Genomic DNA, 16,197 nt, shown 5'->3' with positions numbered 1-16,197 from the left:
ACCAGAAAGGAGGGGTGAGAAGAAGGTATCAAGTCAAGGAACATGTACAAAGCACCCAGGGACAAGAACAATGAGGTAATGGTTGTCTTTGGGATTAGACTTTGGACAGGGTAGACTTTGGACAGGGCAAAGGAGAGCAAGGAGGGGGGTATGGGGGGTGGGACGGGACTGGGACAATGGTGTCTCAACAACAACAACAACAAAAAAGGACAAAGAAAGGGGTTTGTCTTGCTTTAGAAAGGAGGGGTCTTTTAGAGCACTTAAATGTTTGTCAAGGCAGAGGTAAAAGAATTGAATGGTAATGGAGGGCTGAGGGTGTCCTAAAGCTTTGGCCTTACCTCTCAACCACAACCAGCAAAACAAACAACAGTCACCACTTTATTTCATGCTGGCATTGGAATTGAAGAGGGTGGGGAAGGAGTAGGTAAAGATGATCTAGCTTGCAAAACTCCTCAACTTAGGCCCACTTTGCTATTTCTCCTGTATCTGCCCTTTTTCTCCCAACTGTCTGCAACTCTGTTTTCAAGACAGGAATTTAGAAGAGCAGGCTAGCTTCATAGAAGCTTTTTCTTCCTTTCACCCAAGAACTGAGAGAGAATCATCAGGGGGCAGATTTTGTCAGAATACCAGGCTATTAAGTGAAAGGTCATAAACAACCCTGTCCAGGAGGGCTCCACTTCAGAACATGCCTTGGCTACAGGCCTGGTGGACAGCTTCTGCCAAGTGAAATAGTTTTTCTGGCATTTAAGGGAACCCATGGATAACAGAGCAAACAAGTGGCCTGTACTGAGTACTGCAAAAAGAGAAAGAAGAAACTAGAGCCCAAGAGAGGAACTTACAGCAAGAGAGAATAATATTAAGATTTTTTTAAACTAAAAATTTCAGTACTTCATAGATATGCCCAAATAAATAAATATAGGCATTCCCTTTTTCCTAAGCTGTCCCAAATCAACACCACGCTGATCTATTAATACCCACTCTCCCATCCCCTCAAAATTTATCTATTTATACAACACACACTGTTTGACAATATCGATTAATGTTATTTCTTTGTAAGAGAAGCATTTTGATGTTTCATTTTATGTACACTTTCATACCCATCAAACTAAAAATTCTCTCAGAAACCATAATTTTGAATTTAAAAAATTACTTCCTAGTGCTCCAGATAATTCAGTGAATACTGTTGACTGACCCAAAACAAATCAGGCCTCATTGGTTAACTTTCTAGAACAGGGTGTCACCTCAAACCCACACACCTTAAGGATCAAAATGTTCCCGTTTTTGTTTATGGGAGTTGATGTAGTATATGTGTTTCCAACAATCTTGATGCCTGATTCTTGGGGTTGAGTTGTAACTTGTCAGTCTTGGATGTCAACCCAGTTAGGGGGTGTGAGGAAGAGGAAGAAGGATTCTTAACAGCAATGAATATTATTAGCCTTTCTTCTGGCTGGGTAGGATTTCTGTACAACTAATGCTTCATATTTACTTCCCCATCTCAGTCTCAGGAACATCATCTTCCTCTTTCCAGCACCACCAGGAACCAGCATGGGTGGGGGTGGGGAGGCGGTTTCCAGAAATCAAAGAAAAGGGAGAAGAATCCCTATAACTCTGGCATACAAGTTTTTCCTATCACATTTACAAATAAGTTCTCAGCAGTCAGCTCTTAAGACATTTCCCTAGACCCATCTGACAGATGTCAAATAACAATACAAGATGAGGACTCAGGGTCTCCTTTAATTTGAACATATATTCTGATGACCTGTTTTCCCTTTCTTTTTTTACCAGTTTCCAAACAAGTCAGGAACTTTTAAAAGGTAAACAAATTTTTCCTTCAAATGGGTATGTTACTATCTAGTCCACTGACACTTTGGCTGTAAACAAGAGAACTTTCCTACTTTTAACTAACTTGAAGGCTGGAAGGAGTGTGAGCTACAGATTTAGGTACAGATCTTTGATTAATGAGTTGGAGAGGGAATGAATACCAAAACAAAAAAAAGTGACAGTAATTTAAAAAGAAAGTGAAAAGAGTTAAGTCCTCTTTTGCCCCTTTTCTGAAAAAGCACGGAGGGAAAAATAATCAGAGCCTAAAGAACACAATTTAGTAGAGGTCATGAGGTAGCTGAGGGAACAGTAAGTGTTCCCTGACTTCACATGTAAAAAGTAAAAAGATGAGGGTATAAAGCAACAGGATGTGAACACACCTTTACTATTTCCGTTCCAGAGAACAGACAAGCGCGCGGGGGGGGGGGGGGGGGGGGGGGGCGNGTCTGGGGGCGGAGGCTAACACAGGCCAAGGAACAGCTAGGAGCCTACAGACGGGAGTCCCCAGTGTCTGAAAAGAGGGAAAAGGCCAATCAGCCACACACACCCGTTTTTCAATGAGGACTTCATTGTGACAAGTTCTACTTGCCTTCACACAGTTTTTCTTGTTATTGTTTTTTAATAGAGATGTGGGGCAGTAGAAAGCCGAAGGGGGTCTTCCTGAACAGTAACACCTACTGCATGGTTAAAGCTCTGGGACTGTTTTTCACACGGTTTGTCACTTGTGAATAGGCGCCTATCTAAATTAATTGCCCAGGCTAAGGCGTGTCAAGAAATTCCCTCATGCGCTCATTGTCCTTTTACGTCTAAACACTGCTCCCAGCCCAGAAGCGTCTTCATCTGCCCTCCTTAAAGCCACTGGCCCCGGATACATTTTACAGTCAGCGAGGTCCTCCTTCTTCCGAGCCTAAGGGAGGTCGCTTCTCACTCCTTCACCGCCCGCCGCCCCTCCCCCCCTCCCCCCTCCCCCCCTCCCCCCTCCTCCCCCTCCTCCTCACAAGGCAACAGTGCACAACAACCATTTTCCCCGCCAGGAGCACTCCGTGTCCACGCACCACTGCAACCTCCTTGATTGGCCAGTCTCTTGGTAAACAAGGACTGTGCAGCCAATGAGAGGGCTGTGCACGAGGGTAGCACGCGCTTCCAGGGCTAGCGCTCGCGTGGCCCTGCCAGCTCCGGCTACTATATAGAGCAGTTTCCTGTTTTCAGTTAAAATTATCTTCTCATAGCAGTGAATTGAGCCTGCAGAGCCGTGGAGCGCACTTTGAGCTATTGGAGGAGACAAAAGAGCTTGTTTTTCTCTTGAAATTCCTTGGACTAAGGAACAGCTATAATTGTTTTCACATCTTATCAAAAATTGTTGAGTCTTCTGAAGAGGGAAATTATTCCCGAGGCTCATTGGATCTAGAGTTTTGTTCCTCCCATTGCGGCTTCTAACTTTTGTGCCCACCCAGTTTAATCATGGTGATGTTCAAGAGGATAAAGTATTTTGAGGTGCTCTTTAACGACCCTGACAAGGTGTATGGCAGTGGGGACAAGGTAGCTGGCCGGGTGATAGTGGAGGTGTGTGAAGTCACTCGAGTCAAAGCTGTCAGGGTCCTAGCTTGCGGAGTGGCCAAAGTCCTCTGGATGCAGGGATCGCAGCAATGCAAACAGACCTTCGAGTATGTGCGCTATGAAGACACGCTTCTCCTAGGGGACCAGCCAGCAGGTGAGTCGCCCAGTTCTTTGCGGAGGGTGAAAGCTGTTTTGAGAAGAGAAATGGACCGAATAAATGGATCCTATTCTAAATATTCTAAGTTGCTCTGGTTGAGGGGTTTGAATTTGGTGTTGCATCCTTACCTTTTTACATTTTAATTTGCAACCCCCCTAAAAAAGGTCAATTTGTCCAGTTTCTTAGTGGTGGCCTGATGTGATGGTAGTCCTGTGGGATGTTTCCTTAGCTAATTAAAAGTTTTTTGTATGTCTAAGTTTACTTACTCTTTGCCCAAGAATTCTTTATCACATGGGTGCATTTTAAATGTAACAAGAAACCTTACAGCTACTCACTTTCCTCTCCTTTCAGGTGAGAATGAGATGGTTATCATGAGACCTGGAAACAAATATGAGTACAAGTTTGGCTTTGAGCTTCCTCAGGGGTAGGTATAACCTAAATGCATCTTTGGACTTTTCTATCTTCCCCTTTTTCGATTTTGGAAAGTATGTTTTAAATTGTTCCTTTTTCTTGACGCAGGCCTCTGGGAACATCTTTCAAAGGAAAATACGGGTGTGTAGACTACTGGGTGAAGGCTTTTCTTGATCGCCCCAGCCAGCCAACTCAAGAGACAAAGAAGAACTTTGAAGTGATGGATCTAGTGGATATCAATACCCCTGATTTAATGGTGAGGTTCACTTTAAGATTCTATTATCTTGGGTCTCAGGGATAAAAGTCACATGTCTTGGGCCTTAGATTTGGAAGTACCTCAGGGAGTCAAGCCCCAAGTCATCAAGGGAGGGAAAGCTGCCTACTCTAGGTAAGCAGTGGGAAGTAAAGAGAAGCTGACAAAGGATCTCTAGAAATTCTCAAAACAGCTTTTAATCCCCATTCTACATAGGCACCAGTGTCTGCTAAAAAGGAGAAGAAAGTTTCCTGCATGTTCATTCCTGATGGGCGGGTGTCTGTCTCTGCCCGAATTGACAGGAAAGGATTTTGTGAAGGTAAAAGCCTAGTCCTTAAAAAATAGACCTACGAAATAGGAACTGGTAGATTTGGGATTAGAGACAGGAGCAGAAGAAAAGTCATTAACTGTACTTTTCGTCTTTCTCATTTTTAGGCGATGAGATTTCCATCCATGCTGACTTTGAGAATACATGTTCCCGAATCATTGTTCCTAAAGCAGCCATTGTAGCCCGCCACACTTACCTTGCCAATGGCCAGACCAAGGTGCTGACGCAGAAGTTGTCCTCGGTTAGAGGCAATCATATTATTTCTGGAACCTGTGCATCATGGCGTGGCAAGAGCCTTCGGGTACAGAAGATCAGGCCTTCTATCCTGGGCTGCAATATCCTTCGAGTTGAATATTTCCTGCTGGTGAGTGGGTGAGGCTGGAGAGAGAAAGTTGTTCATCTTAATAAATTGCAGTAGTGTTTTTTCCAGATCTCTAGTCTAACTGCTAACTTACTTTGTAGATCTATGTTAGTGTCCCTGGTTCCAAGAAAGTCATTCTTGACCTACCCTTGGTAATTGGCAGTAGGTCAAGTCTGAGCAGCCGGACATCGAGTATGGCCAGCCGAACCAGCTCTGAGATGAGTTGGGTGGATCTAAACATCCCCGAGACTCCTGAAGGTGAGCCAGACCTAATGTCTTGTTTTATTTATCCTCCACCCTGGTTGGGTTTGTAAAATTGTGAAAGTCGGGCATTTCTGGGCCAAGTTTCTTACCTTTTTTTTTAATCTCTATATTTTCTCTCCAGCTCCTCCTTGCTATATGGATATTATTCCTGAAGATCACCGATTAGAGAGCCCTACCACTCCTCTGCTAGATGACACAGATGGCTCTCAAGACAGCCCTATTTTTATGTATGCTCCTGAGTTTAAGTTCATGCCACCACCTACTTACACTGAGGTAAGAATTACCATTTTATCACAGTACCTCTGTTCTAAGTCTATAATAGGAAGTTGATTTGGATTGTTAAAGTGGGGTTTTCATTTAATTATTATCCAAACTTAAAATGGTCTTTTTCTCCCAGGTGGATCCCTGCATCCTCAACAACAATGTGCAGTGAGCATATGGAAGAAAAGAAGTAGCTATATCTGCTTGTTTCTTTTCATCTCTTCTTGGACTCTTCGTTTCAAAGACTCAACAGTCTCTATAAGTGGGGTTGGGTCTACCCCAGCCTCTGACCTCCCCAGTGTAGGAAGTGACCAGCAGGCAGTCTCTTGGGCCTTAAAGAGGGTGCACACTCATCCTCAGCCAGTGAGACTGTGTGATTCAGGGTGTTTACTAGATGTGTTTTAAAACACTCTAGAAAAATTTAGGCCCATCCTGTTTCTCAAATCTTGAAAATTGAGGTATATTCAGTAGAAACAGCCTCCCAGCATAGTCTTACCAAGGTTTTTCTTGGAGGAGAATATAGATATTGTTATGATGATATGAGATCTTGGGTTCTGTGCTGTGTGGAACGGAGCCAATTTAGCAAATTGGGAAAATGAAAACAAAAAAAATCATATTCAACACCCTGACTGGTGTAACTCAGTGGATTGAGCGCGGGCCTGCGAACCACATGATCGCAGTTTGATTCCCAGTCAGGGCACATGCCTGGGTTGCAGGCCAGTTCCCAGCAGGGGACTCATGAGAGGCAACCATACATTGATATTTCTCTCCTCTCCTCCCCTTCCCCTCTAAAGATAAATAAATAAAATTTATTTAAAAAATCATATTCAAAACTTTGGGAAAAGGGGGTTCTTAATATTTATGCCCCTTTTTTGTACATTTATAGGAAGGAAAAAAGCCCTCCAGAGCTGATTTGGTCTGGACTTTGGAGAGCCTTTTACGTTAATTAAAGGGAAGAAGCTCTAAGGTTGTCTTTGCTAAGAATGTACTTTAATGTGGCATAAAGCATTAGTAACTATGCCTTACCAAAGGTCTTAAAAGCCATTTTAGAGCCTATTGCACTGTCTTCTGTTGAAAACGTGGGAGAATGTGTTTTTCTTTTCACGTGAGTCCTTGGAACTGATTCTAAGGGAATTTTTTTAGCACTTCAGTTTCTGTCATTTTCTTTTTCTATCAAAATGTAAGCTAAAACTGGTCTTAGTTACTATGTCCTTAGGCATAAGCACAAGGACAAATAAAAATGAAAAGTTGCTTATTACTTTGGAGATTTCATCCCAGTGTACAGAATTCTATAATTCTGACACTCATATGAGAAGGGTTACTGCTATCAGTCTTGCCCACAGTGACTTCTCCATACCTAAGGAAAAACTCTAAAACAAGATGCCCCAACACTGATCAGAGCCTTCAGACATTGCCATGAGAAACTGGAGAGCAGGTCTCCACAAAAGCCCCCAGGGCTTCCCTTTCCTAACCAGTGTTAGGAGATGGGGGATATTAATAATAATAGTCCCTCTCTCACTACAGCCTTTAGCACTTTGTTCCGTCCTGTGTTAGAGCACTGAGCTCCACCCTTTTCTGAGGAAGTGTGGGGACTGAAGGTGGTTTAATTTTTTTTAATTGTGTATCTTTTTGTATGATAAACGATATATTTTGTACTTACCCAGATGGATTTTTACCCCAAGTGGGGGTATTCTTTTTAAAAAACAATAAAAATAAAGGTTTTTAATGGCAAAAACTGTTTCCTTGTCTGTCAGATGGTGTTGGAGAACTTACTAGAAAATGTGCCTGAAGGAGTTTCTCCCCTGCTTCACAATTCATTCTTGAAAAACCCATAAGGAGTATTACCTATTGACCCTACTGTGGGTTTGGAAAGGTGTAGAGGGAAGAAATTTGAGCTCTATTTAGCCTTTTCCAATTCTGTAAAGAACTAGCTCGGCCCTGGCTGGGGTGTGGCTCAGAGATTGAGTGCCAGCCTGTGAACCAAGGGTTGCTAGTTCGATTCCCAGTCTACAGCACATGCCTGGGTTGCAGGCCAGGTCCCCAGTAGGCAACCACACTGATGTTTCTCCCCTTCCCCTCTCAAAATTTTTAAAAACTAGCTGGGATCTTCTGGTGACCTAGTGTTCTATATCCATAGCTGATCACTGAATTTCTTAGTTTTGGAGTGCATGAATTTTTGGATGAGCTCTTGAAATACAAGGAAATGAAGTTTTCATGGGGTTTGGTAGGAAAAGTTTATGTTCCTGTATTTTATAATTTGGCTTTATCATAGTTTCTTCCCAGTGTAAACCTGGTTTACATGCAACAGGACAAAAATAGTTACTCGGGACTTAAGGATTTAGAGTTGTATTAAATTTTTGAAGGCTGCTCCTAATTTTTTTTATCTCTGCAGTTTGCAACACAGTACCTATCCAAGCATATAATCGTAATTCAGTAAATGTTTGCTGAATATTCAACCCCACCCTTATCTGTTAGGATGTATGCTTCAGTTACTATTTCTTCCTTGTGGGGTAGTAACAATAGATTACCACATAGTTCTCCCTCTAATTGAAATCATTTTTATTATTCCTAAATGAGTAAGTAGGATGGAAAACCCTGAAACGGCAGGGGTTAATGTACTTTTTGATTTCTGGCTCAATTGATCTTTTGTAGACAGATCTAGTCCTGGCCTTTATTTGGGGTTTGACTTTACTGTGGGCCTCTACATATTCCAAACAGATTTCTGGAAATCCATGAAATTGTAAATTGAAGAGAAAGTGAAATTGAAAAGATTCTTTTTAATTTCGGTTTTTAGGTCTGTCTTTCATTCTCAGCTCTTTTCCTCTTTTCCTGGCTCTCTTTGTTTTTCCTTACCAAGGTGTCAAAGTTTCTAGCTCTCTATTGCCACTGTGATTCTCACCTTTACTCTTACCTCTGTGTCCTTTTCTTAACTATTCAAGAATCTATTGGCTCCTCCCTTTTTCAAGTCTGCGACCAGGAAACTAGGTCAAAGTTAATGGAAAAGTTTTTACTGCAGCTGGCTCTTCAGGGACTGGAGAGGTGGAACAAGAACCAAGAGCAAGCCAGAGGGCAGAACTAAGGGATAAAGAGACCAAGGAGCACAAAACTCAGTTGTTTGTGTACACATCTTGTTACTGGTAACTAATTTGAGAAGGGGATGGCAGGGAGCAGGTAGATAACATACCCAGGTCTGCTAGAGATAAAATCCTCTGAGAGCCAGAACATATGCATCCCCTCCTGATTCCTTCAGACCTCAAATCCAGCACTTCCAATAGAACTTACTATGATTATGGAAATGTTCTGTATTTGTGTTAATATGGTAGCCACTAGCCAGCCACATATGGCTATTGAGCTCTGAAATGAGGCTACTGTGACCGAATAACTGAATTTTTATTTTTAACTTCATTTAAATGTAATAAACTCCATGTGATTAGAGACTACCATATTAAACAGTGTGGCAAAAACCCGAAGAAGGAAATAAGTAGCTACTGGAAATAACTGGAAGAAACTCACTCTTTCCTTAGAACATAAAAGTCCCCACTGAACTTCCTTTTGATTTCTACACAACTTCTATCTCACCTCAGGTCATTTATTGTATGTAGGTTCACTTAAGTACATTTCCCTGGGTACCAGCCCAGCTGTTTCTCCACTGAAGTGGGCAGATATTTTGGGTCTTCTTTTCCCATGCTCTTTTTATATGACTTTTAATTTTTAAAGTGCTATAACTTCTACGTACAGCTACTAGAGGAGATCCAGTTCTTAGTGTCATATATTCACTAGGTCCAATGTGATACAGGAAGAATTGAGAGCAGACAGAAAGAAAACTAACTATCTAAAGAAATGAAAGAGCTAAAGAAAGTAAAACGAACAAGGGCAAGTACTTTACCAAGCAGGGTCCTTGGCTACCTTGATACCTCTGAACAGACTGGGAACACAAGGATGCAGTAATTTGGATTGAGGCATTGGGAGGCAAAAGTGTGGGGAGAGGATCTGACCAAGCATCTGGTCAATAAAAATAATCACATACTAGCTGAAGGATATGAAGTGGGTGGAGTGACTTTTGTCCAATTCTTTCAACAGCATACAGACCTTTCCCTGGTTTTCTTTCCTTAGACCATCTCTAAATGATAGAATGCATAAGGTGGATAAGGAAAATATTTCACTACCCCTTCAATGGCCCAGTCCCTGTCCCAAGCACCCCAACCTCACTAGTTCTGGAGTTGGAGAGCAGAAACCTTTACCCCATTGTCTGTTCTGCTCCATATCCACCTCTATTTCCTAGGCTAAAAAACTCCCTCTCAGGGGTGGATACAGATCCAGGGCCATAGGTCCTGGCCCAAAAGATAAATCTATAGCCTAAAAAAAATGTCAAGGATTAGCCTTCCTATGATATTAAGGAGAAATAGTGTTACTGTACTGTACTAAAGGGGTCCATTCATCTGCATACATCAAAGCCCAATAAGACATGGACAGGACTTTGCAACAAAGAAAGTAAGAGTTTATTTTTAGGAAGTGGTCCTCACTGGGATACAGGTTAGCTAATGCTCAAAGACCTGGCTCCCAGTGGTTTTCAGGGGATGGGTTATATAGGAGAAAATATCAATTATGGTGACTAAGAGAGGGTCATGGTCAAAGTTGTGGCATTTACTAATTGGTTGGTGCTAGGGTAGGGGGTAGTTGATCACAGGTTGTGGTGTCAGCCATGGCATTGCATTGTCTTTTCTGGGCCTGGGTCTGAAACACAACTGAGGCCTAGATGTTATCTCTAATTTGATGGACTTTAGAGATTATCAGAACTTTATTGTCCTGAAGGCTTAATAATTAATAGGCATGTCATTCAAGGGAGAAAGAAACAACAGGTGAGTCAGGATGCTATTTTGAATCAAAAAGAAAGGAGAAAGGGTCATGTTAAAGTTTCTACTGGGTTACAATAGTACATAGTGCAGTGATTTTCAACCAGTGTGCCACAAGAATTTTTAAAACATACAGTACCTGACTATTTAGTCAGGGATACTGACATCTTGTACCTTAGATTGTTAAATAATAATACAACAACCAACACAACAATAGCCACTGGGTATGAATGAATCAATATTACCTATTTTTTGTCAGATGAGCAAAAAATGTATTTTTTGGTGTGCCATAGAATTTTAATATTTAGTTTATGTGTGCTATGAGATGAAAAGATTTTAACCTCTGTGGTTGTTTATCCATAAAATGGGAGATAATAATAGTACCTACCTCAGAAGATTATTGTGAAGGTTTAAAAAATGTACGTGAGCTGTTAAAACAATAGCAAGTAAAGTGTTTATTATCTAAAAGAAAAAGGAGGCATATCCTCCACACCACTGCCACCTTGATTAGTTCATTCCCAGCCATGTCCCAAAAATTGTTCTTCCTCTTTAACCTATCAGAAGTAAGGCCATTCTTTCTTTCTTCCTTTCGATTCATTTTCTGTGTTTGGGGAACAAAACAGTCTGAGAAGAAGTCAGTGTATAGAAGCTGGCTCAGCCTGGAGTTCATTGTGGTAGGGGACAGGTAGCCTACTGTTGGAATTCCCATCCCCTGTCCAGGACAGTGCTTTTGAACACCTTTAACATCCCTTGGTACAGCTCTGGGAGCAAAAGTGTTTTATCTCTCTCATAATCTTGGTGTGCTTCTCAGGCCTCTGAAACATGGAAATGAACTGAGCTTTCTTAACTTTTTCATATACAACCCCAGAAGAAAGCTGTCCACCATTTGGAGTGATAAACTGAGGAACAGAGGGTGCTGCATATACAATGTGGACACTACAAAGTATTTTCAAACTCCTCATTTAAAGATATTACATCTCATTAGATTTTTTCCCCCCTGAGGTAGACTAGACTAAGCAGCACAAAAACCAGTGGAGGGCAGTGGTGGCTTGTTCAGCCATGGCAAAAATTAAGGACTGAGACCTTTGCAGCAAGAAGGGGTGGAGCTGTTCTACCTGTGCATCACCAAAGTGACAGGTGGCCCCGCTTTTAAGGTTTCTAAAGATCTGAGTTGTTCCCAAATCCATTGCCTGTGTTCTCACTGTCATTAACCAGACTCAGAAAGAGAACCTTGGGACATTCTGTAAGGGCAAGAAGTACAAGCCCCTGCCTGGATCTGCAGCCCAAGAAAAGCCTTGCCAACTCAACAAGCATGAAGATGAACCTGAAGACCAAGAAACAGCAGGAGCAGCTATATCCACTGTGGTTAAGGCCTGAGCATCCAGGCATCAATAAAGCACAAACTAGGGGGGGGGGGGGAAGGGAGGGAGGGAGGGAGGGAGGGAGGAAGGAAGGAAGGAAGGAGAAAAGAAAAGCAATTCCTAGCTGGGTGGCTCATACACCAAAAGGTCATGGGTTTCACCCTTGATTTGGGTGCTGGGGTGCCTATGGAAGGCAATAAATAGATGTTTCTCTCACATATATATGTACCTCTCTCTCTCTCTCTCATTCTCTCCCTAAAAAAAAATTCAATAAACGTATCCTCAGGTAAAGATTTAAAAAGAGAGCGATAGAGGTGAGCCCATTGACGAGGCCCAATTTAGCCTATTTAGACTATTCCTATTTTGTCCTGACCTTTCATTTGGCTGGACCCTGCTGTTCTCACCAGTGGGCTTGTTATATAAGGCTAAAAGAATGAACAGACTCTGAAGGCTGGGATTTTTCTGACTACTAAGTTATTGGTTATCTCCAGGCAATGGAGTGATGGGAAGAGGAAGAACATGGGGACATAATTGTGAATTCCACATGCTTTGAGCTCTGGGATGTCAAGCAAAGTCTATTCTCATTCGTAATTGGGCGATGGAGCTGCTGACTCTCTCTCCAAGTCAATCAAATAGTTAGTAAACAGGTTCTTGGAAATGTCTGGCTGGGTGTCCAGCTTGAATATTTTTAACCTCCAGGACAGATGGACAGAGGAAGGATTTTAATTCCTGGGAGGGAAGGTAAGGTCAGGGGCGTGAGAACTGTGTTTCCCTTGTATGGTTCTGTGTCTAAAGACCCCTCCCTCTCCACTTCACCTGTCTAAATTCTGACTTCCTCCTTCATCTATCCAGACTCATAGCTAATCCTCCCTTTGCCTCTCATTCTCCCACTTCTATTCCTGGACTTTCAGGTTTCACTCACCTTCTGACTCTGACAAAACTTTGGTTTCTGTTCCAGACCATAAAATGGTTTTTAGCTCCATATCAGTGTAGATCAGGGGAAGGGTGGTGGGCAGTGATCAGTGCCTTCTTTGCTCCCCAGGAGAAAGGTGTAGCCTGCCAGTGGTACCCAGAGGCTTTTCTTCTACCTCCCCAAGCTGTCCTGTGGAAGAGCTCCCAACTCTCCTGCAGCCTCATACACCTCACTGCCCCCAACTCTTGGGAACAGAATTCAAAAATTTGGGAGCCCAGATTTGGATCTCATATTCCTTTGGAAAATAAAGAAATGTAAGAGATTAGAGGCAGCAAACTGGGGGCCCATAGGTGGAATCAGCTTGCAAATATTTAGAAATCTGTACTGTTCCTTCCTAAAAATTAGAATTGCCTATAAACATCTAAAAACAAAATTTTCACTAAGATCTACTGTTCTGGCTTCTTTTAAAAAGCAATCTTATTTGGTAACACAGAGCCCACACGGTATTTGGGCATCAACCTGCAGGAGCTGAAGGGTCCAGACAGGCTTTCATTTGCCAGTTCTCGCTACTCCCTATTGCATTACATTCAACCGCTTCAACTCCTTTCTTTATGCCTGCCTGACACCTGTCTAGTGGTCACCTCTGCTCTAAGTAGAGCTTTCCAAGTATTTCCTCTGAAGGACCCCTAAGATTAGGGAAAGTGAACCATTTTCTCCAGGACTTCCAGAGCAGTCCAAAGTAGCCTGTCACAAGTCAGAAATGTCTTTAAAGTATGCATTATAGGTTTAAAAAGTGGACATTTTAACTTACACTATAGAATATATTTATATAGTTTTAGTATAAAAAATTATCTCTCCACAAAATCTTAAAAGGAAAATTGAGCCCTGATTGTTGTGGCATCATCCTACAAACTGAAAGTTCATTGGTTTAATTCCTGGTAAGGACACATGCCTGGGTTGTGGTCCAGGTCCCTGGTTGGGGGCCTGCAAGAAGCAACTGGTCAATGTTTCTCTAACACATCGATGTTTGTCTCTCTCTCTCTTTCTCCCTCCCTTCCCCTCTCTCTAAAAATAAATAAATGAAATATTTTTCAAAAAAAAGACACAATTGACACTGTGAGAAGTATGCCTTGTGTATTATGTGGCTCCAAACACTCCTCACCACATCACCTATGAATAACCCAGTTTAAGCAGTATGATGCAAAAGACATGAGGCAAAGAGAAACATGGAAAACCAGCCATGGAGAGAGAAAAAAAATCTCAATGATAATAAGAAAGACAAGCTCTTTCTCTAGTCCTAAGTCATCCTTTCTGACTTGGCCCTGGGCTGGTTGCTGAGAAGTTTGTAGATATCCCTGATATCTCTGGACAGGTGTTAGAGTGGTAGCTCAGAGTGACAAGCAAGTTTCAAAACAGAAGCCAGGCCAAGTAAGGGAGAGGTGAGAGGCCAAGAGCAGCCAAGTGTGGTCAGACAGGAAAGAATGTGTAGGGACTAGGGAAGAGGCTTGGGGCCAGGGAGCTGAGGGCTATGAAAAAGACTGATCAGCATTCGCCCTTTCTCCCACTGAGCCCATCTTTATTTCACTTCTTCTTACCACACTTGCTTGAGAGAAATGAGGTAAAAAAGTTACTTTGACCACCTTAGGTGAGGGAATTTTTTTCCTCCAGAATGGTTGCATCTCTGGCCATATCAGACCACAGAAGAATGAGTACCAGGGCTTGCTTCCCTATCCAAATGAGATTTTATCTATTCCCTCCAAAACAGAAAATACCCCAGATCACTGTCCCAGATTTAGGTGAGTTCACTTCCCCCAACCCTTTAGTAAGGCAAAGACAGGTCTAACTCATCTCTCTCCTATTATAACACTATCTATCAATGCTGCCCTACATGTAACAAAGAATGTTAGAGACAAGACTTGAATATTTTCTCCCTTGTCCATTGTACACCAAGCGAAATGGCATCACAGGATGAGAAAGATTCAGGAAGGGAGGGGTACTGGCTTTGGAAAGTCCAGCCCACAGCTGAGAATCCTGGAGAAGAGGTTTGAGAATAAAAAATAGTCCCAGACTCAGAAGTCATGGGGGAACAGACCCTTTCTGCGTAGGTCAAGACTGGGTCTGAGGAATCCCTGGATTCCATCCTCCAAAGTCTTGGGTTCCTGAGGTTATTGCACTTACCCTCTCAGTTAGAGTGAGATTATTGTCTTCCCAATGACTTTCATTAGGGTTCCAGGGGAAACCTGGGTTCCCTCCAGGATAGAAAATGGCAAATTAAGTCCTGTTGGGGATAAGGCAAAGGATTTTCTGAGGTAATACTGGGAAGCCAGAACTTATTTCTAGCTTCCTGGTCCCAAATAACCTTGAGGGGAAAGTGAGCCTCACTAAGGGAAATGTTAATGGAGAAGAGGTCTGGCCAGATTAGCTAACTGAGCTACAGCATTCCTCTCCATCTCATTTCTCTTCCCTGTCCTCTAGCTAAACATTATATACAAGAGGATATACAGAGGATCTCACCACTGCTCCTTCCTCAGTAGACCATTTCTTGGTGGCCTGATTGATTTGAGTTCTGGCTTACAGATCATGACCTTGAACTCTGCTGCAGGGGTTGTCTCCTTCTTGCTGATCTTCCTGCTACTTGAGTTAAAGTAGGTTCTTGAAAAAGCCTGGTTAGATGCATAAGGTATCTTTAGCTCACCAAGCTGAAAATAAGATGGGGAAGTCCAACAGATGGAAAGAATTCAGCAAAAGCTGAACATGTCCTGACCTTTGTTCTCAGAACCATTTAGACTCTTGCAGGTGGAGCCACATTGGCTTGAAGGATTCCTAGTGGGCATTCTAATCCAAATTTTGTTTCACACATGAGGAATTTGAGGCTTAGAGACTTGACATAACTTTCCAAAGAACACAAAACTATGGACTAGTGAAACTAGGATCATAAACCAGTGCTTTGCCCAGTTGAGATGATAGTCCTTCACCTCTTCACCTTGGTTTAGTTCTCAGCCAGCCTATGCCTACAAGCCACCCTGCTTTCCTTTCAAATTTCAAACAGCAGTAAAAATGAATTGAGGAAAATAATTATCTTTTCTTAACCAACCAAATGTGTCTTGTCCATCTGACATTTAACACTCCAATTTTCTTTGGTCTCTACCCCTTGATCCTCTAAACTGCATGTTTCATCCAGGTCTCCAGTTCAGCTCCCTCAAACCACTTGAGACCCTGAAGTTAAATTTGCAGACCCCACTTTCAAGCTTTCTGTCCAAGTTGGGAGGGGACCGGAAGGCTAAGAATATAGGGTAGGAAAAGATAGGATTCTTGTCAGAAAACCTACCCTGCCTAAGCCAGTGCAGCCCAGGCTGTAGCCATGGGAACAATCTCTTCAACATAAGCAGGCCTTAGCAAGCACATTGTACAGGGCTGAGCAAGCACCGCATAGGTCTTCTCTAAATGTTTGTTAGTGCTTCAACCTCTAACCTTTTTCTGGGGCCTCTAGAGGAATAGCAGCCCTGTTTACTGGGCTTAGGCTTCAACCCCAGCCCGCCTGATAGAGCCTATGAAAAGTGGGGTAGAGGTCAGTGGAAACAGTCTAGCTTGTGCCTGGAGCTGTTCTGGAATCTGGGGAAGTTTCTGGGCCCCATGCCTCTGGCTTTGTTCAGCAAG

General features: G+C 42.5%; 1 protein-coding gene across 1 annotated transcript; it reads left to right on the top strand.

Annotated features, from left to right (window-relative positions):
- The first annotated feature begins 3,025 nt into the window (after positions 1 to 3,025).
- TXNIP (thioredoxin interacting protein) lies at positions 3,026 to 6,009 on the top strand. Its single transcript, XM_037039052.1, has 8 exons — positions 3,026 to 3,532; positions 3,887 to 3,959; positions 4,055 to 4,202; positions 4,416 to 4,518; positions 4,635 to 4,891; positions 4,990 to 5,146; positions 5,274 to 5,425; positions 5,550 to 6,009. Exons 1-8 carry the CDS (start codon positions 3,283 to 3,285, stop codon positions 5,583 to 5,585), a joined length of 1,176 nt encoding a protein of 391 aa, XP_036894947.1. The 5' UTR covers positions 3,026 to 3,282; the 3' UTR covers positions 5,586 to 6,009.
- Positions 6,010 to 16,197: the final 10,188 nt, after the last annotated feature.

Source organism: Sturnira hondurensis, unplaced genomic scaffold (genome assembly GCF_014824575.4).
Source record: "Sturnira hondurensis isolate 20B ecotype Veracruz unplaced genomic scaffold, ASM1482457v3 Scaffold0024990, whole genome shotgun sequence".
In the NCBI taxonomy this organism is placed as follows: Eukaryota; Metazoa; Chordata; class Mammalia; order Chiroptera; family Phyllostomidae; genus Sturnira; species Sturnira hondurensis.
This window is presented reverse-complemented; position numbering and strand designations above follow the sequence as displayed.

Bases quoted from the DNA above. Each gene is read 5' to 3' on its own strand.
- TXNIP (XM_037039052.1), top strand. From the start codon at position 3,283: ATGGTGATGTTCAAGAGGATAAAGTATTTTGAGGTGCTCTTTAACGAC. The intron at 4,203-4,415 runs GTGAGGTTCACT...CATTCTACATAG, and splicing joins TCAATACCCCTGATTTAATG to GCACCAGTGTCTGCTAAAAA. The intron at 4,519-4,634 runs GTAAAAGCCTAG...TCTCATTTTTAG, and splicing joins CAGGAAAGGATTTTGTGAAG to GCGATGAGATTTCCATCCAT.